The 20,515-nt window shown below is 38.9% G+C and overlaps 4 protein-coding genes and 1 pseudogene across 5 annotated transcripts in view; 4 read left to right on the top strand and 1 right to left on the bottom strand.

The window, feature by feature from the left end:
* LOC310738041 (uncharacterized protein) overlaps window positions 1-20,515 on the bottom strand; it is a 924,051-nt gene that overhangs the window by 82,273 nt on the left and 821,263 nt on the right. The gene's annotated exons all lie outside the window — the stretch shown is intronic.
* The window catches only part of LOC310738145 (histone H1-like), a gene marked incomplete at its 3' end in the record, with an annotated part of 212,516 nt that overhangs the window by 1,895 nt on the left and 190,106 nt on the right, over window positions 1-20,515 (top strand). The gene's annotated exons all lie outside the window — the stretch shown is intronic.
* Window positions 178-641, top strand: LOC310738192 (histone H3.2). Its single transcript, XM_083563196.1, has one exon. The coding sequence runs from the start codon at window positions 186-188 to the stop codon at window positions 594-596; it is 411 nt and encodes a 136-aa protein (XP_083419322.1). The 5' UTR covers window positions 178-185; the 3' UTR covers window positions 597-641.
* Window positions 7,083-7,394, top strand: LOC310738264 (histone H4; the record flags this gene model as incomplete). The annotated part of the gene is made up of 1 exon (XM_083563248.1): window positions 7,083-7,394. One exon carries the CDS (start codon window positions 7,083-7,085, stop codon window positions 7,392-7,394), a length of 312 nt encoding a protein of 103 aa, XP_083419374.1.
* LOC310738234 (histone H2B pseudogene) lies at window positions 7,923-8,363 on the top strand (annotated as a pseudogene). Its single transcript has one exon. The product of its transcript is annotated as a histone H2B pseudogene (transcript).

The following is a 20,515-nucleotide window of genomic DNA, read 5'->3' as shown; positions in this document are numbered from 1 at the left end:
TCAAACTGTGGCGCTGACTAGGTCTAAGCCAATAATCGTCGAGTGACGTATAGCGATCGATCCAATGCAAGACGAGAGGTTTCGAGACGCCCAATGAACGCGAGGCGTCGTTCAGGCTTAAAAAGCCAGCGTTTGCTAGCGCTTTTCATTCTGTTTTTCTTCCGCGAAGTGCACAGCTCAACGCTATGGCAAGAACTAAGCAGACTGCCCGTAAATCCACTGGTGGCAAGGCGCCCAGGAAGCAGCTCGCCACCAAGGCTGCTCGCAAGAGCGCGCCTGCTACCGGCGGCGTGAAGAAGCCTCACCGTTACAGGCCCGGCACCGTGGCTTTGAGAGAGATCCGTCGCTATCAGAAGTCTACTGAGCTGCTCATCCGCAAGCTGCCCTTCCAGCGCCTGGTGAGAGAAATTGCTCAAGACTTCAAGACTGACTTGCGTTTCCAGAGCTCCGCTGTAATGGCTTTGCAGGAGGCGAGCGAGGCATACTTGGTCGGCCTGTTCGAGGACACCAACCTGTGCGCCATCCACGCCAAGAGAGTGACCATCATGCCCAAGGACATTCAGCTGGCCCGCCGTATTCGCGGAGAGCGCGCTTAAACAATAACTCTGTCCAGTATACACAAAGGCTCTTTTAAGAGCCACCTCATTGTCTCAGTAAAACGAGCAAGTCTATACCGTGGTTGTTTTAAACAAATGATTTTATATATATATATATATATAAAATAATCTATAATAAAATACACAAAATGCTCAGCGACAGAGCCACAAAATCAGAGGTTTGCCGAAGCACTCCATTCGAATAACTAGTTATATATATATATATATATATATATATATATATATATATATATATATATATATATAACTAGTTATTCGAATGGAGTGCTTCGGCAAACCTCTGATTTTGTGGCTCTGTCGCTGAGCATTTTGTGTATTTTATTATAGATTATTTTAATTCTTGGCTACAGTAATAATATTAATAATAATAATAAATGCAAAAAGAAGGTCGCTTGCTGTTCTGCACGGAGCGTGACTGCCATCTTGTGGCCAAAGTGTCACCTCCCATTCTCGTGTTCTCGTTTGTATTCTAAGGGAGACAAAAAAACAAACAAAACAATAAATTGCATTCATCATAGTATTAATTCTCTCACATATAACTTTAGTATGCTGACTACGATTCTGACCATTTAAACATGTTTTTATGCGTTAGGAACAATTTGACATAACATGAATTTAAAGCACTGTATGTATGTTCTCTTTCGTTGTCGTGCATATATGTCCAAACCATATATGTGCATATATTTCCACACACACACACACACACACACACACATGTATATGTGTATATGTATTTGTGTGGGAAAATGTGCAATACCAACAGCAACACAATGAAATGAATGAATAGTGGCCCTCTCCAAGTACTCATGGACACTAGTGTAATTTTATATTATATTTTAGATTAGATTTATTGTTGACTTTATTGTCATTGTGCAAGATACATGTACAGAGCTAAGAGAATGCATTTAGCATCTGCTCAGAGGTTCGTTAGATAGATAGAAATATATATCTGTATATACATGAATGTGGCAGGATGTACAGTAAGGTATATACAGATACACAAATATAATAGTAGTGCAGATGGAAGTGAGGCACAATATGTGTAGAGAATGCGGAGTATACAAAAAACAATATGTAACATTTACATATACAGTGCTTATACAGTGATCTAACGGTGTAGTGTAGAGTTCAGTGTGGTGATGGTGGATGGAAATAAAGCTGTCCCTGATCCTGCTGGTTCTGGTGCGTATGTTTCTGTATCTGGATCTTGATGGATGGAGGTTAAACAGTTTGTGACTGGGATGTGAAGGGTCCTTGATGATCTTGTGAGCTCTGCACAGACAACTGCTGCGCACTTTGTTCTGTAACTACTAGTTCAACGGTAAAAGACCTGGGAGTTATTTTAGACAGCAACTTATCTTTTAAAAATCACATCAATCAAGTTACAAAAACAGCCTTCTTTCACCTTAGAAATATTTCTAAGTTAAGAAACATGTTGTCTATATCTGATGCAGAGAAGCTCGTCCATGCGTTTATGACCTCCAGAATAGACTACTGTAATGCATTACTAGGTGGATGTCCTGCGTCATTAATAAACAAGCTTCAGTTAGTTCAGAATGCAGCAGCAAGAGTTCTTACTAGGTCAAGAAAATACGATCATATAACCCCAATCTTATCGTCCCTACATTGTCTTCCTGTTAAGTTTCGAATAGACTACAAACTACTGCTACTCACTTATAAAGCACTAAATGGTTTGGCTCCCATGTATCTATCCAGTCTCTTAACACGCTACAATCCGCCACGCTCCCTGAGATCTCAAAACTCTGGGCTTCTAGTAGTTCCTAGAATAGCAAAGTCCACTAAAGGCGGTAGAGCATTTTCACATTTAGCTCCTAAACTCTGGAATAGTCTTCCTGACAGTGTTCGGGGTTCAGATACACTCTCCCAGTTTAAGTGTAGATTAAAAACATATCTTTTTAGCAAAGCCTACACATCACACACATCACACACATCACATCATAACCTTGTGCTCCAGAATACATGATCACATGCACATTATCAATTTGTGCTGTTAATATCATGAACAGCAGCTACGCTAATTCCTCTCCACTGCTTCTCTCTCTCTCTCCCCATCCCGAGGCATCCTGAGGTTTGGCCAGCTCCAGTCACGTCCCACCTCGTGAAGATTATGGACCTATGGATGATCATGGAGAAGTAGATGCCGAGTGTTTAAAGGCCCTGGCATGGAGAAGCTGATGCTGGATCTATGATGATCACAAATTGTTCTGTATTGTTGAAAGATTTATGATCAAACTCTTAATGTCACCCATATGAGGATGGGTTCCCCTTTGAGTCTGGTTCCTCTCAAGGTTTCTTCCTCATATCATCCAAGGGAGTTTTTCCTTGCCACTGTCGCCACGGCTTGCTCATCAGGGACAAACGCACACCATTCACCTTCACTGTTGTTTTCTGTAAAGCTGCTTTGAGACAATGTCTGTTGTGAAAAGCGCTATACAAATAAACTTGACTTGACTTGACTTGACCTTTCCAGACAGTGTTTCTTGTGAATGTTCTCCAAGATGGGGAGCTGAGTGCCAATGATTCATTGGGAGATTTTCATTTTCCATTTTATTTTATAGGGCCTGGAGCAGTGCAGTTGCTGTACCACACAGAAATGGTACAGCTGTAGAAGTTCTCCAGTATCCTGTAGCACAGACAGGACTTTTAAAGTGTCCTCAGCAATCACAGGCGTTGTTGAGACAAGTCAAGAGGTCAGGTCAAGAAGCTTTTATTGTCATTCCAACCATATATAGCTGACGCAGTACACAGTGAAATGAGACAACGGAACCTTCGCATCCCAGCCCTGATGCTACATTAAACAACAATTCCAGAAACAGAACACACAGGGCTGCTAAGTGTCCTTGCCACATAAAGTGCATGTGTGCAACCTGGTGCAAACAGTGCAAAGACAACATAAGACAGTGCAAGACAACACAAGTCAGTGCAGGACAATCCATAAAACACATAATAGCTCCGCCAGTGAACCTGTTGTGACAAGACAAATTGAACAAAATTGAAGAGTAGCAAAAATGTAAAGAAAAAGAAAAAGTGTTCTGCAAAGGAGCAATATAGCAGCAGTTCAGAAAGGATGTGCAAGAAACGCATTTAAAAAGTTTCTGGTATTGAAGTGATGTAATATGAGTGGTACTAAAGTCATGGATGTGCGAAGTAGAGAGAAGAGTTCAGTGACCAGGTGAGATCCTCGAAGATAAGGACTTTAAGTAACTTGAGGCTGAATTCACACTCCACAACATCTCTGTTGGTGTGAATTACTAGGCGCTGGATCTCCTCCCTGAAAGTCGTCTCATCTTTACCTCTGATCAGGCCTACCATTCGTGGTGTCATCAGCAAACTTGATGATGCTTTCTAAGGCCTAGGCAGGTAAGCACTCATTAGTGGAAAAGTGAATATAAGTAAGGGTACAATACGCATCCCTGAGTGTGGGACTGGAGGAGGTGAAGGTGTTCAAGCAAGTCCAGGGTCCAGTTACAGAGATGTGTGCTGATGCCAAGCTGTTGACAGGGCTAACTGTAGTATAAGCTCAGCTAAATTCAACAAACAACTTGCTGAAATGAGAGAGAGAGAGAGCGAGAGAGAGAGAGAGAGAGAGAGAGAGAGAGAGAGAGAGAGAGAGAGAGAGAGACACATGTTATTCTAATGTGACATTATTGACTCTCACTCTGTTTCTCTCTTCAAATTGTAACACAGTACAAATATACCGACACTTTCCAGGATATTGTGCAACATTGGACAAAAGAAGAGATTTGGGAAGAGCAAGAAATAAAAAACAAACAAACAAACACACGCACACAAATATTCAAATGATCTAGGAACTTGTGACTATAGTTATGGGCACTAGTGCAATTTGATATATATGACGTGTTCTACTGGCCTATTAGATAAACACGAAGCGAGACAAAAAGGGACTCACAGTTCATTTTAGGAAGAAACCCTGTATACCCTTAAACACTAGTATGAAATGTTTTTGGACTAATTTTTTAAGGTTTAATTTGTGAATGTTGTTTGTTTGTTTGTGTGTTTGTTTTTTCTGATCTCATCTCAAACTTTTAATGCGAAACCTTAGAGTAAATGGCTGTTCCATACACAATAATCACACAAAATGATGTGAGCATCAATTTCTTTAATCTACATTTTTCTGCAACATGTAAACATTGCCACACGATGGCAGTCAAGCTCTACAACGTCCACCGAACTCTGCCTTTATTAGAAATATCCCTGTATACCCTTAAACACTAGTATAAAGTGTTTTTGGTCTTTTTTTTTTTTTCTTTTTTTTTTTTTCTTTAAGTGTAATTCGTGTATGTTTGTTTGTTCTGATCTCATCTCAGACCCAATTCTTCTACTACATCTACTACTACTACTAACAACCATGATCCTAATAATTATTCTTAGTAAGTTGAGGAATGAGTTAAGAATAGGGTTTGATGAATACCATAAATAATAATAATGATTGCTTAATGCAGCATGGTGTGTAGTTCTGCATCGGTCTTGACTGCTATTGTGTGACCAAATCTAGAAAGTGCACATTCCTCTCTACCTTTTGTTGATTACCGAAGTCAAGTCAAAGGAATTGTTCACTTTATCAAATGATGCCTGTCTACACTACATGGTACGTTATTAGGAAATATAAACAGAGATATATAGCATACACTGCATTTCCTATTCAGGTGAGCACTCAGTGAGCATACACACTCTTTGTGACAGTGGAGCAGTTACCAAGAAAAATGTGTCGTGATGCGCTAAGTTCTAGAATAATAGTTTGATTGACAGTCTGTACAAGTCAGCGTGACACTGTCCAAATACATAGAGACCTTACTGCATATTTTGCAGCATAGGTAAAAGATGCACACACTCCTAGACAAAGTGTGTGGCCCTGTCCATATACTTCTGGACACTAGTGCAGATTGAGCACTGGGTTTGCTCAGCTTGTCAGCTCCTGCTGTGGTGTAATGATGTTCACGAATGATTTGTGAGTTCCTGTTCCTGCACCCGTATTTGCATCTGCATATATGTTTTCTCAATAAAGGAACATTTTTCCCTTTTTTAAGGTGCCATCAAAATATTGGTGCTGTAGAAGTGACTGTGTATCTGAAGCATCATCTGTCTCTGAAACTTCGTCCTATTGAATTGGATAAATAATATACATATATTTACTCAATGTTCTACAGCCCATGTAGGTACACACAATGCTCACTCATTCTGATGCTTGATGCAAATATTACCATAATCTCCTGGCCTATGTGAGAGATGTATGGATAACTGACTACTACTACTACTACTACTACTACTTCTACTACTAATACGACTACTACTATTGCTACTACTGCTAATGCAAATAGTACCACATTAATATAAATGAGAATAATGCTTGTTAATATTAATAATAATCATGGGCCATTCCTACAATAGTCATGCTATATTTCTTGTGTGTTGAAAAGTATAGTACAAGATTAACGCTACTACTACTACTACTGGTAGTGGTGTAAGCAGGGCAGTGGTAGTCCAGTGGTTAGGGCTCTGGGTTACTGATCACAAGGTCAGCGGTTCAAGCCCCAGCACTGCCAAGCTACCACTGTTGAGCCCTTGAGCAAGGCACTGGTTGAGCCCTTGAGCAAGGCGTTTAACACCACCGTATAAACATATATCCGGTCTGATCTACGGGGAGACTCGTGGTGTACTGAAGGTGTTCTTGCAGAACGTCATCCGCGATGCAGTCACATACACCGAGCATGCGAAGAGAAAGACTGTCACCGCTATGGATGTGGTGTATGCCCTGAAACGCCAGGGACGCACTCTTTTTTACGGCACTTAGCCCTATCAGCTCCAGGGGCGCTGTACCATGGCTGACCCTGCGCTCTGACCCCAGCTTCCAGATGAGTTGGGATATGCGAAAACCTTTTAATTGCATATGTACAGTAGCTCAATATTTTGTCCCCCATCAGGTTTACACCTTTTTGGTCAGTAGTGGCACAGTGTGTAAGTAACTGAAAGCATAGTGTGTGCAATATTTTGCATTCCTCATAATGATATAAGCCTACTTAATGCAACAAGAACTGCAATTTGATTTATACTTCTACTGGAATAAAAATTGCAACTGAGTCAAAACAGTTTTTCTAATTATAATTCTCAATTTAAATATTTGTGTGTTGAACTGCATTGAGTGTACCATGCTGTGAGCAAAAACCAAATTAAATCAATTCCACTACATGACTATTACTATTTCTATATCACTATGTTTGTGTGGACAAAAAGCCTGAGGAAGTACAAGACTCTAGCATGTTAACGGCTGTGGCGTTTCGCTTTGAAGACATTGTTTTGTGTGATCGTTGGTTTTAGGTCCGCCCCCTCGCCTGTTCTCAACTAGGTCCTGTGGAGAGAGAATAAATAGGCGGGCATTGCGCGGGGCTTCTTTATTGAGCAGCTTGACTTTGTGAGAGCAGCACCATGTCTGGAAGAGGCAAGGGTGGCAAGGGACTCGGTAAAGGAGGCGCTAAACGCCATCGTAAGGTTCTGCGCGATAACATCCAGGGTATCACTAAGCCGGCTATCCGCCGTCTGGCTCGCCGTGGTGGTGTTAAACGTATATCCGGTCTGATCTACGAGGAGACTCGAGGTGTACTGAAGGTGTTCTTGGAGAACGTCATCCGCGATGCAGTCACATACACTGAGCATGCGAAGAGAAAGACCGTCACCGCTATGGATGTGGTGTATGCCCTGAAACGCCAGGGACGCACTCTTTACGGCTTCGGCGGTTAAACGCTTACCTACCAAATAACGTGAACACAACGGCTCTTTTAAGAGCCACCCAAATATTACAAAATGAGCTATTGTTTCTTTTACTGTGTGTGTGTGTGTGTGTGTGTGTGTGTGTGTGGCGGAGAAGGGGAGGAAATAACTATTTTCTCAAGTGTATGTGACTAATGGAATTTGTAATAATTATAGATATATTCTAATAAGGTAAAATGTTGCACAAGCACTACAGTTTTGTCTCAAAGTCTCTCTCTTTTATTTATATATATATATATATATATATATATATATATATACTTCATATTTGTCTGTGCGTGTGCGCGCACAAAACGGCGGGCAGGGAAACAAAGAGTAGCTCAGGGGCGGGGGAGAGGGAACGGGAGAGGATGGGAGGAGGGCGGAGCCTTGTATGATGAGGTTTGGATTTGTGACCAATAATACGACTCCTTTCCCTTGTACGTAATTACAATGCAGGTCTGTAAATAGAGAGGCGGCGAGGCGGTCCTTTTTCATTCTCTCGCAGTTTCCTCGAGAAGCAGCATTATGCCTACTGATCCAGCAAAGACCGCGCCCAAGAAGGGCTCCAAGAAGGCTGTCACGAAGACGGCCGGCAAAGGAGGCAAGAAGCGCAGAAAGTCAAGGAAGGAGAGCTACGCTATCTACGTGTACAAGGTTCTGAAGCAGGTGCACCCTGATACCGGCATTTCTTCTAAGGCTATGGGCATCATGAATTCCTTCGTAAACGACATTTTCGAGCGCATCGCCGGTGAGTCTTCTCGTCTCGCTCACTACAACAAGCGGTCCACCATCACTTCCAGGGAAATCCAGACCGCCGTGCGCCTGTTGCTTCCCGGTGAACTTGCAAAGCATGCCGTGTCCGAGGGCACAAAGGCCGTCACCAAGTACACCAGCTCAAAGTAAAGCGTGTTATCGCCGTCTTTAAGATAAAAACCAACGGCTCTTTTAAGAGCCACCCATTTTTTCATACAAAGAGCGGTCTTCTTTGCGGGGGCTGCAATTCTCCCCGCCCGCTGACTATGACCTTTTGTATAACGAGGTAAGTAAACAAACCTTAGCATTAGAGATACAGCAGTACAGCATCATTTAAATTATAGTCATGGCAGCATTGCATAATTAGCATTAGAGCTATATTTGCAGAACAGCACAACATAATTTAATTTTGAGCTATATTTGCACATCTTTTGAATTAGGGCCATAGTCACACAACCGTGTTTCCCATCAGGGTCCTAGCAGCACAACATAATTTGAATTAGAACCATAGCAGCACAGCATTATTTGAATTGGAGTCATAGTAGCACACTATTGTTCTGCTAACTGTTGTGCTACTATGACTCCAATTCAAATAATGTTGTGCTACTAGGGCCCTGGTGGGATACACTGTTCTGCTCCTATAGCTCTAATGCTAACGGTGTTTCACATCAGGGCTATATAGCAGTGCAACATAATCTGAATTATAGTCATAATAGCACTGTAATTAGCATTAGAGCTATAGTTGCAGAACAGTGTTTCACACCAGGGCCATAGCAGCACAATAATAATTTAAATTAGAACCATATTTGCACATCTTTTGAACTAGTGCAATGGCAGCACAACTGTGTTTCCCATTAGCGCCCTAGCAGCACAACCTAATATACATGAGCGCTTCAGTGGAACAACATAATTTGAAATTGGGCCATGGCGTCACAATAGTGTTTTACATCAGGGCCCTAGCAGCACAACATACTTTGATTTAGAGTGATAGAAGCACAACGTAATTTGAATTAGAGTGATAGTTGGGCAACATAATCTGAATTATAGTCATGGCAGCACTGTGTAATTAGCATTAGAGCTATAGTTGCAGAACTATGTTGTGCTGCTAGGGCCCTGACATGAAGCACAGTTAGCATTAGAGCTACAGTAGCAGCAAAGTGTTTCGAATCAGGGCCCTAGCAGCACAACATATTTAAAATTAGAGTCATAGTTGGCCAACATAATTTGAATTATAGTCATAGCAGCACTACATAATTAACATTAGAGCTATAGTAGCAGTACAGTGTTTCACATCAGGGCCCTAGCAGCACAACATAATTTGTATTAGAGCCATAGTAGCACAACATTGTTAGCATTAGAGCTATAGTAGCAGAACAATGTTGTGCTACTATGACTCTAACTCAAGGTATGTTGTGCTGTTAGGGCCCTGATGTGAAACACAGTTAGCATTAGAGCTATAGTAGCAGTACAGTGTTTAACTCGAGTTATGTTGTGCTACTAGGGACCTGATGTGAGAGTCATACTTAGCATTAGAGCTATAGTAGCAGTATAGTGTTTTACACCAGTGCCCTGTAGCCACATCAGGGCTGGGGTCCCTAGCAGCACACCATCATTTGAATAAGAGCCATAGTAGCACAACGTACTTTGAATTAGAGCCATATCAGTACTACATAATTCTTATTAGAGCTACAGTAGCGGAACAGTGTTTCCCACTAGGGCCATAACAGCACAACATGATTTGAATTAGAGCCATGGTAGCAGAGCATCATTTGACTTAGAACCATAGTTGGCCAAGATCATTTGGATTAGAGTCAGAGTAGCACAACATAATTAGCACTAGAGCTACAGTAGCAGCACAGTGTTCCACATCAGGGCCCTAGTAGCACAACATAATTTTAATTAGAGCAATAGTAGCACAACATAGTTAGCATTAGAGCTATAGTAGCAGAACAATGTTGTGCTACTATAACTCTAACTCAAGGTATGTTGTGCTGCTGGGGCCCTGACGTGAAACACAGTTAGCATTAGAGCTACAGTAGCAGCACAGCGTTTCAAATCAGGGCCCTAGAGGCACAACATATTTTAAATTAGAGCAATAGTTTGCCAATATAATTTGAATTATAGTCATAGCAGCACAACATAATTAGCATTAGAGCTATAGTAGCAGTACAGTGTTTCACATAAGTGCCCTAGCAGCACAACGTAAATTGAATTAGTCATAGTTGGCCCACATGATTTGTATTGTCATATCGGCATTACATAATTAGCATCAGGGCCCTAGCAGCACAACATAATTTGTATTAGAGTCATAGTAGCACAACATTGTTAGCATTAGAGCTATAGTAGCAGAACAATGTTGTGCTACTATGACTCTAACTCAAGGTATGTTGTGCTGTTAGGGCCCTGATGTGAAACACAGTTAGCATTAGAGCTATAGTAGCAGTATAGTGTTTCACATCAGGGCCCTAGTATCACAACATAACTTGAGTTAGAGTCATAGTTAGCATTAGAGCTATAGTAGCAAAACAATGTTGTGCTACTATGACTCTAACTCGAGTTATGTTGTGCTGCTAGGTCCCTGTTGTTTCACACCAGGGCCCTGTAGCCACATCAGGGCTAGGGTCCCTCGCAGCACACCATAATTTAAATGAGAGGCATAGTAGCACACTGTACTTTGAATTAGAGTCATATCAGCACTACATATTTAGCATTAGAGCTACAGTAGCACAACAGTGTTTTACATCAGGGCCAGGACAGCACAACATTATTTGAAATTGAGCCACAGTAGTGGAACAGTGTTTCCCACTAGGGCCATAGCAGCAAAACAAAATTGAAATTAGAGCCATAGTTGGCCAACATAATTTGACTCAGAGCCATAGTTGGCCAACATAATTTGACTCAGAGCCATAGTTGGCCCACATAAATTGAATTATAGTTATAGCAGCACTACATAATTAGCATTAGAGCTATAGTAGCAGTATAGTGTTTCACACCAGTGCCCTGTAGCCACATCAGGGCTGGGGTCCCTAGCAGCACGCCATCATTTGAATGAGAGCCATTGTAGCACAAAGTACTTTGAATTAGAGCCATATCAGTACTAACCTAATTTGAAATTGGGCCATGGCGTTATGATTCACTTAAAACCTGTCCATTTTTATTAAATATAAAAATGGCGAAATTAAAACTTTATTTAAAAATGTATTCACTATGTTCTTTCTTTAGTCAGATATTTAAAAAGTAAATCCACCAAAAAATAAACATTAAACATTTGTTTTTACTAATAAAACCTGCCATGAAACACAGGTCCGACAAGTAAAAATCGTACGTGTGGAAACAGAGCAAACATATCAAAAGTACCGCACGACGACAAGTTGCAATGTCTCATATTACCACTAGATGGTAGCATTTTACTACTACAAAAATCGCCGATGTCCAGTTTTTTTTTTTACCTCAAATTTCGTTAAAATTACACTGAAACTGTACAAGAGTCTGTTGTTATTAATATAATCATCTTATTAATAATAATAATAACAATAATAATCATAATAATAATAAATCTAGCAATGTATCTTGTATCTAATAATATTCTACATATATAAAAAAATAGGATAGCTATTATACAATTTTTAAATATATAATTTAATAAAGAATATATAAAAGTAACAACGAGTTTTATTATTCCTTTTTTTATTTACTTAAATATTCATGATTCACTCAGAACTCGTCCATTGTTATTAAATATAAAAAAGAACAAAAATGTAAACTTTATTTAAAAACTTATTCACGACATCCTTCATTTAGTCGGATATTAAAAAATAAATCCACCGAGAAATAAATATTAAACATTTCTTTTTACTGATTAAAATCGGCATGAAGCACAGGTCCGACAAGTAAAAACCATCCGTGTGGAAACAGAGCAAAAAATACCAAAAGTACCGCTCGACGACAAGTTGCAATGTCTCATATCACCACTAGAGGAGGTATTTAACTACTACAAAAATCGCCGATGTTCAGATTTTTTATATTTTACCTCAAATTTCATTAAAATTACACTTAAATTGTACAAGAGTCTGTTATTATCAATATAACCATATTTCTAATAATAACAATAATAACAATAATAATGATAATAATAATAATAAAAATAATAATAATAATAATAATAATACATCTAATAATGTATCTTGTATCAAACAATATTCTACATATATAAATAAGATAGCTATTATAAAATTTTAAAATATATAATAGAATAAAGAATATATAAAAGTCACAACGATTTCATTCATTTTATTATTTGCTTAATTATTCATGATTCACTGAGAACCCGTCCATTTTTATTGAACATAAATATAAAAAGAGTGGAAATAAAACTTTAAACGCAAAACAAATTTATTCAAGACGTTCTTGCTTTAGTCGGATATTTAAAAAATAAATCCATGGTATAATAATAATTATAATTACAATATTATATATATATATATATATATATATATATATATATATATATATATATATATATATATATATATATATATATATAGTATTTTACCTCAAATTTCAAATATAATTACAATAAATGGCTATTAGCTGCCAAACCCTCAGCAACACACGATACATGTAATCAGGGACCACACCATTGATCAGGTGAAAATTGGGTCCACAATCAGAGATGCCCCTTTTATGACCAAAATGCTCTGTTCGTTATTTTTGCCAATCTCACCTATTTGCACAGTTGTGTTGTGATCTCTAAGGTCTGGCATCTCCTCCAAACAAGGATACACTCGCACTGTCCCAGTGCCTTTTCTCACTTGAACACCTGGATGAAGACTGTTTGAAATTTTGCAGCAAAGGTCGTGCAACAGCATCACATACAGCACTTAATGCATAGACCTTTGTGGTTTTAATTAATTAATCTACTGGATCTTGCCATTAAGGTCTCGTTTGTCCAAGAATTTAGCATTCCTTCACAAAAGGTTTGAGGAAGCTAGTCATTAGTGGTTCAGATGAGCCAAACCACAAGGCACATAGTAGGACATTTTTATCTCTTTTCTCAGGGGGTACTTTTTTAACAAATCATAGTAAGGGCCAAATGCTGAATTTATATGACTGGAACACAGAAAAGAAAGAATCGCTAACTGATTTCAGATATTTGTACAACTTCCCATCAGAAATATCCGTTATTTCATTACTGTTTTGGTCATTGTAAATCTTTTTGAATTCATTCTCCAAAAGAGCTTTAAATGGATCCCTCAATGGTATACAAATAAAAAAACTGAACAAATTCTACACTTTGTCTCACAGTTTGTGTTGATGAGCAAATCTGGCATTTGCTCATCAACACAATTGGCACTGAAAAGCCAATGTAAGAGCTGCAAATGCCACAATAATGAAGATATTCTGATTTGTAGACAAAACCAATTTAAACACCTTTTCTAGAATTTACTTGCTACGTGGGACGCTTGCAGCATCCCCACTAAATAACCTTAACATCTTTAGTAAGTCCTCCATTAAAGCCCCTGTTACATTGTGCTTCATAGGAAGGCAACTATGTTCATCCAACTGGTATCTGTGACATGGTTATTTGAGAAACCTGACGTGGCCCAGTTGATATTCAATAACAAATGGAAAAAGAACAAAATAAGGATCATATTTAAAGTATTTACTAAAAGATTTGTGTTAAGCTTTAATGTTGATCTACTTATTTTTAAACTCGACAACATTGCATTCCGCTATGTCCTGAATTACGCATCACATCTTACGTTCAGTTTATCTACACATTTAGAGACGTACAAAATGTGTGTATGTAACAAAATGTGAACCAAAATGACATACAAATGTCCTTATTTACCTGCACCTCTGATGAAGTCCCCTCTTCTGCACTTTCTGATGGATGAGACACAGGGCTGTAACCCTTAAAAGACTTATAGAAGATATACGAGTTGAACTATAATAGAAAAAATAGCAATAAAAACATGTAGAAATATAGCTAAAATAGAAATATGAAAATGTTTACCTGTATTTTTTGAATATAGACTCCTCAGTCCTCAGTGAAAGATTGACCTGGATTAGGGGACAAAATGAACTGATAAATGTGAATATGAAGAGAATGTTATTTAAGAAATAAAGATTCAAGTATTAAAAGATGGTTCTTTTCGAGGGAGGGAAACTCACATTAGTGTTTGATGATCGTGACTGTTTGTCGACATCCTCAACAGCAATTTGGTAAATCACAGTGATGAATTTAAGTTTAAATCCAAACCCCATGTGTAATTAAAGAAACTCTTTAGACAAAACTGACAGTCCAGTAGATGCATTAAGAACAGAATTTAGTAAAGATTTAGACTAAGATTTAGTTTGATACTGAATGATGGTGTTTTTTTCTAAATATTGATCAGTTGACTTTTAATTGGTCTTTATCTAAATTGTCCTACAGCTTTATTTTGTATTTTCTTGGTAAAATCAATGGTAAAAACTTATTTTTATGATTTTCACACAAGTGTGTTGTGGCATTGTGCTTACAATTGCAGTTGTGTCAAAATCTATTGTTTAGTACATGGTATTATTATTAACCCAAACCAAGACAGACATCTTTTATTATTGTTCTTTACAAACAAAAAAAATAGTTCACTTCTGCAAAGCACTTCCTGTGTGAAGTCCAATCAACACATCTGTTTCCGATTTAGCGAGTTAGAGAAATGTAAACAATGTGTGATTCTACTCAAGAAGTTCAGTATGAGTGCTCTACTGGGATTATAGGAACTTGTGTTATGTCTTTCAACCATTTACAATTTGCAGAGTTACTGAACTGTTGTAAAAGTAAGCATGTAGTAAATGTGTATTTATTTTTATTTTTTTCATACATTTATTTTGTTCCAAGTCCGTTTTGACTTGCATCAGCCGCTATATGTTTGTCAAACATGCCATCATCAGTGGACCCCTGACTGAAGGACATCCTTCGGAGTGGCTATTGGCCAGCTTCTGTCAACAGTTCCACACTTTATACACTGGACCTCCTGAGCTGCTTTCAGGAACTCAAGGTCATCTCTCCGGGATTCTCCAGACAAGCCTTCACAAAGCAGCTGAAACATCGCACTAAGATTGAAGGAAGAGTAACTGTAATTGTTTTACCATATTATAAAACTTCTTTCTGTAAACAGACATCACATATTCTATTATATATGTATATATTCCAGTCTGGACATATCAATGTCGATACACTACAGCACAGCTTCTTAGAGTTTTCATCTGCTTCATTTGAGGAAAAACAGCTCTGCTGTGGTGCTCCTTTCACCTGCACACATGTCCAGTCTGTAGGATTTAGTGGTAACTAGCGGTGTGGTTGTAGATTACAACCATCTTCCTCCAAGCTGAAGTAGAAAAAGTGATTGGTTCTATCTAGAGCCAGTAGTTTGTTTTTCCATTGTGGGTTACCGTAGGAACATGGCGGCTTCCGTGGAAGGGGACCATATTTAGATAAAAAACTGCTCATTCCAAAGTAATTAAAGCACAATTCTTATTTTCAGGAATATGTGTAACCCTAAATGTTACACACTGAACCATTGACTTACCTGTTTATCAATCTAAAGTGAAATTTTCACATACTTCAATTATTGCAGCTTTGCTTTAATTTTTTTTTAGGTGCAATAAATTTTCACTTGTTGAACAGTGTTGTGACAAAACCTCTACCCCTGTACTTCCTGTCTTTCTAGACAGCAGCACGCTTCCACCGCCTTAGAAGGAAGCTGGCAGAAGACAAAAAACTCCTTCTTCAGGAGATCAAGAACTACAATGGTCTTGTACTATACTCTGAAACAAACATTGATGTAGCTGTGGTGGAGCATTCCCTTACTGGAGAGAGCACCATGTCTCAAATATGGTCGTGGGAGGTTCATGGCAGTGATATGTCAGCTTTCAGACGCTTCACCAGAATGTATTTACAGGTCAGCTATATAGAGTACAATGAACTAAGATTTAATTTGGATAAAAGAAGTATGTGTTTGTAGTTACAAAACAGTGCCATGCTATTATGCAAGATCGTCTCATATAAACATATAACTATTGTTGATTCTTAGCAAACATTTCAATCAAGAAGCAAATGCATGACCAAGTGATGTTGACAATGTGACTGCAAGAAGACAAAAGCATTTTGGTGTTGGAGATGGAACAACACTGCACATGCTTGCAGAGCCTGCCAGTTGTTCTCAAATACAAGATAGCTGAGGAGTGTAAGTTTAATAAAACCCCTGTCCATATTACAATAAAAAAACATATCAGTGTCTATCACAGAACTTGGATGAAGTAGAACAGCTCTGTTTGAGATGGTCATTTGTCTTTAAAGTCTTAGGGCTTTAAAGTTGTCACATTTGCTTAAGAGATTTATTGTATTGTTGCTGTTACATGAAAGCTGAAATGAACTAAATAATTTTGAACATTACAATTTGTTTCCTGATGTGTAACATAAGGTTAGCATAACATCAAGCTTATTATTATCTCCTCCAGTCAACATAGAAAATCCAGCTGGTCAGCATCATCAAAAACCTTTTTATTAATGTAACTCCTTGAATTCTACACAAGGTGTTACTTTACCACACCTGTAGAAGAAAGATGTTAACATAAAATAGCTTTTAGACATAGGCTGCAACACAAATCGCTTTCTGCTGCTTTGGGCTTCGCTGCATAAAGTCACCTCAGTGAGACATCAGAGTTGCCTTAAGTGGGTTTATTCCACAGGTAGCTGGCAGTATGACAATGATGCACAAGAAAATGCCAGCCATCCTGGTATACAGATTTAAATGGGTGGAATGTTGCCTCATGAAGCAGTCTTAAAATGTAGTTTGTCTTTGATGTTATCTTTTTTTGTATTTTGCGATGTAGACAAGGGAAATGAGGGACTTTGCTGTCTCTTAAGAAGAAGATGTCAGAAAGGTTGCAAGTGGTCCTCTAACAGTACAAGACTGCTTTAGGCCCTAAAGCCTCTGCCCTTCCACATGTTGAAGCAGAAAATCAAAGTGGCCTCAGTAGTCCAGACACCAGTGAGGATGAAGAAGAAAACACAATTTAGGTAATTAACTTATTCAAATGTATGATTGTTTGTTCTAAAAAAAAATAGACCAGGGTATAGAAAAAAAATAGACCAGGTTGCTTGAATAAGCATTGTGCTTGTGCATGGAGAACATAAGCAGCCCTGAAGAGTTCAGTCAGTTTTAAGCCTTGTGGCACCTGTTTTTAACAGCCAATCAGCTCGTAGCAAAGTTAGCTGGTCAAGTCCCTAAACTGTCAGCTGGTTGAGCCTGGTTAAAGTCAGTGTTGACTACACATGGCTTAATTAGTTTGGTGGAATGGCTTGAGCCTGCAGTGAATGTTACTGTTAATTCAAGCCAGGTTTTTTCAAGTGAGCACAGCTTTCCATTAACTGTGTTGATGAAATGCCCCCATTGCTGTTACTCTTCAGAATTTCTTTGTGTATTTGTTGATGCTTTACGTGGTCTAGTGGTTAGGATGTGGCGCTTTCACCGCTGCGGCCCGGGTTCGATCCCCGGTCAGGGAACCAACCCCGGCCACTCTTAGTGCCGGTCCCAAGCCTGGATAAATGGGGAGGATTGCGTAAGGAAGGGCATCCAGCGTAAAAACATGCGGATGATCCGCTGTGGCGACCCCTAATGGGAGAAGCCAAAAGAAAGTAAATTTGTTGATGCTTTACACATACAAGAACTGAACTTCACCTTCTTCTATAAAAACCTCTTGCTGTTTTGTTTTTTTGTATTTCTTCAGATGGATGTGCACAAAGGACTGTGTCAAAGGAAATTAACTTGTATTTTTAGAATGCTCTAAACAGGTATGAGACAGGTATGAGGTGTGAGGTATTATGGGAGTGTGAGTGTATTATAAACATTATAACATAAATACTTACCTCAACCCTATTGAACCCAAGTCCTCTTCACCTCACCTACATCAGTACCTGACTTTACTAAGACCCTTCTGTCTGAATGAGCACAAATCTAAACAAACACAATCCATAATCTAGTGGAACATCTTTCCAGAGAGGGAAGCTTATTATAAGAGCAAATGGAGACTGAATGTGGAATGGGATGTTCAAAAATCACATATAAATCTTATGGCCAGGGGTCCACAAACTTTTAGCAATATAGTGTATAGATTAAGCATATTCATATGTGGAATCTTGTTTAATTTGACATCACACTGCATTATTAATTCATCATTTATGGCATGTCTTTTTACTCAACTTCAAACAATCTGATCTTGCTTAAAATTACATCTGAGATATAGAAAGTAATGTGTATAGTAAGGTGTTTATGCATGTTAATGCATGCAAAGCTTTGTTTTAGTATTTGTACATTTACTGCATGTATTTGAACATTCTTAGGGGAACAAGTTGGTGTGGTGGGGATTGGCTGGACCTGGGAGAGTTTTTCTCTGTGTATGTGTGAGTGTATTTGAATTGTTTTGTCTATTTTGCTTTATGTACAGTAGTTTCTGTCTATTTGTTAAGGGCCCCCTTGAGAACTAGATGGTTCATCTGAAGTGGTTTATCCTTTCAATCAACTTACAGAAATATGAGCAAAATGAATCACCTTTTTGAATGAAAATAAAAGTGCATTACTGTGAGAGACGTGGGGGATGGCCTGAAGTACTTGGGTTGAGGCTGAAACCATAGATCTTAGGACTAAAGGAAATACATTGGCTAATAAAACAGATTCTGTCATAGAAGGTGTTTCATTTTATTAACTGTTTCCACATAAATAGCTCTGAGCTCTTTCCTGTTTGCAGTGGTGATGGACAGGTTGAAGGACAAGGTCAGACAGGAGTCTCCATGGACTATGTTGTTTGTGGAGGATATTGTGATTTGTGGTTGGAGTAGGGAGCAGGTGGAGAAGAGCCTGGAGGGGTGGAGGTGCACGCTGGAGAAAAGGGGAATGAAAGTCAGTAGGAGTAAGACAAAGTAGATGTGTGTGAATGAGAGGGAGGGCAGTGGAGTGGTGTGGTTGCAGGGAGAAGAGGTGGAGAAGGTGGGGGAAATATATATTAGTATTAAGATGGGCCTTATACTAGTTCTCTTAACACACATTTGTATGTTATCTGTTCAATGTCTATACAATCTTTATGATGTGAGCATGTAAGGTACACGGAATGTCTTTGTCTGGACTCACACATCTCTGGTTACTGTGTCTTCTTACTCAATCAGAATCAGTTTTAGCTCAGGGGTTTTACAGAGTCTACTGTGTGTGTATATATATATATATATATATATATATATATATATATATATATATATATATATATATATATATATATATATATACACAAAGTGAGGACAATAAGTATTTGAACACCCTGCTATTTTGCAAGTTCTCCCACTTAGAAATCATGGAGGGGTCTGAAATTGTCATTGTAGGTGCATGTCCACTGTGAGAGACATAATCTAAAAAAAAAAATCCAGAAATCACAATATATGAGTTTTAAACTATTTATTTGTATGATACAGCTGCAAATAAGTATTTGAACACCTGTCTATCAGCTAGAATTCTGACCCTCAAAGACCTGTTAGTCTGCCTTTAAAATGTCCACCTCCACTACATTTATTATCCTGAATTAGATGCACCAGTTTGAGGTCGTTAGCTGCATAAAGTCAGCTAACGACCTGTCCACCCCATACAATTAGTAAGAATCCAACTACTAACATGGCCAAGACCAAAGAGCTGTCCAAAGACACTAGAGACAAAATTGTACACCTCCACAAGGCTGGAAAGGGCTATGGGGAAATTGCCAAGCAGCTTGGTGAAAAAAGGTCTACTGTTGGAGCAATCATTAGAAAATGGAGGAAGCTAAACATGACTGTCAATCTCCCTCGTGGGGTCTCAATGATCCTAAGGAAGGTGAGAAATCAGCCCAGAACTACACGGGAGGAGCTGGTCAATGACCTGAAAAGAGCTGGGACCACCGTTTCCAAAGTTACTGTTGTTATACACTAAGACGTCATGGTTTGAAATCATGCATGGCACTGAAGGTTCCCCTGCTTAAACCAGCACATGTCCAGGCATGTCTTAAGTTTGTCAATGACCATTTGGATGATCCAGAGGAGTCATGGGGGAAAGTCATGTGGTCAGATGAGACCAAAATAGAACTTTTGGGTCATAATTCCACTAAACCTGTTTGGAGGAAGAAGAATAATGAGTACCATCCCAAGAACACCATCCCTACTGTGAAGCATGGGGGTGGTAGCATCATGCTTTGGGGGTGTCTTTCTGCACATGGGAAGGGCGACTGCACTGTATTAAGGAGAGGATGACCGGGGCCATGTTTTGCGAGATTTTGGGGAAGAACCTCCTTCCCTC

Source organism: Silurus aristotelis, assembly GCF_946808225.1.
Source record: "Silurus aristotelis genome assembly, chromosome: 15".
Classification (NCBI taxonomy): Eukaryota; Metazoa; Chordata; class Actinopteri; order Siluriformes; family Siluridae; genus Silurus; species Silurus aristotelis.
Note: the sequence above shows the minus strand (reverse complement) of the source record. Positions and strands in the feature narration are given on the sequence as shown.

What these genes read in the sequence shown, in the direction of transcription:
- LOC310738192 (XM_083563196.1), top strand. Translation starts at nt 186, where the DNA reads ATGGCAAGAACTAAGCAGACTGCCCGTAAATCCACTGGTGGCAAGGCG.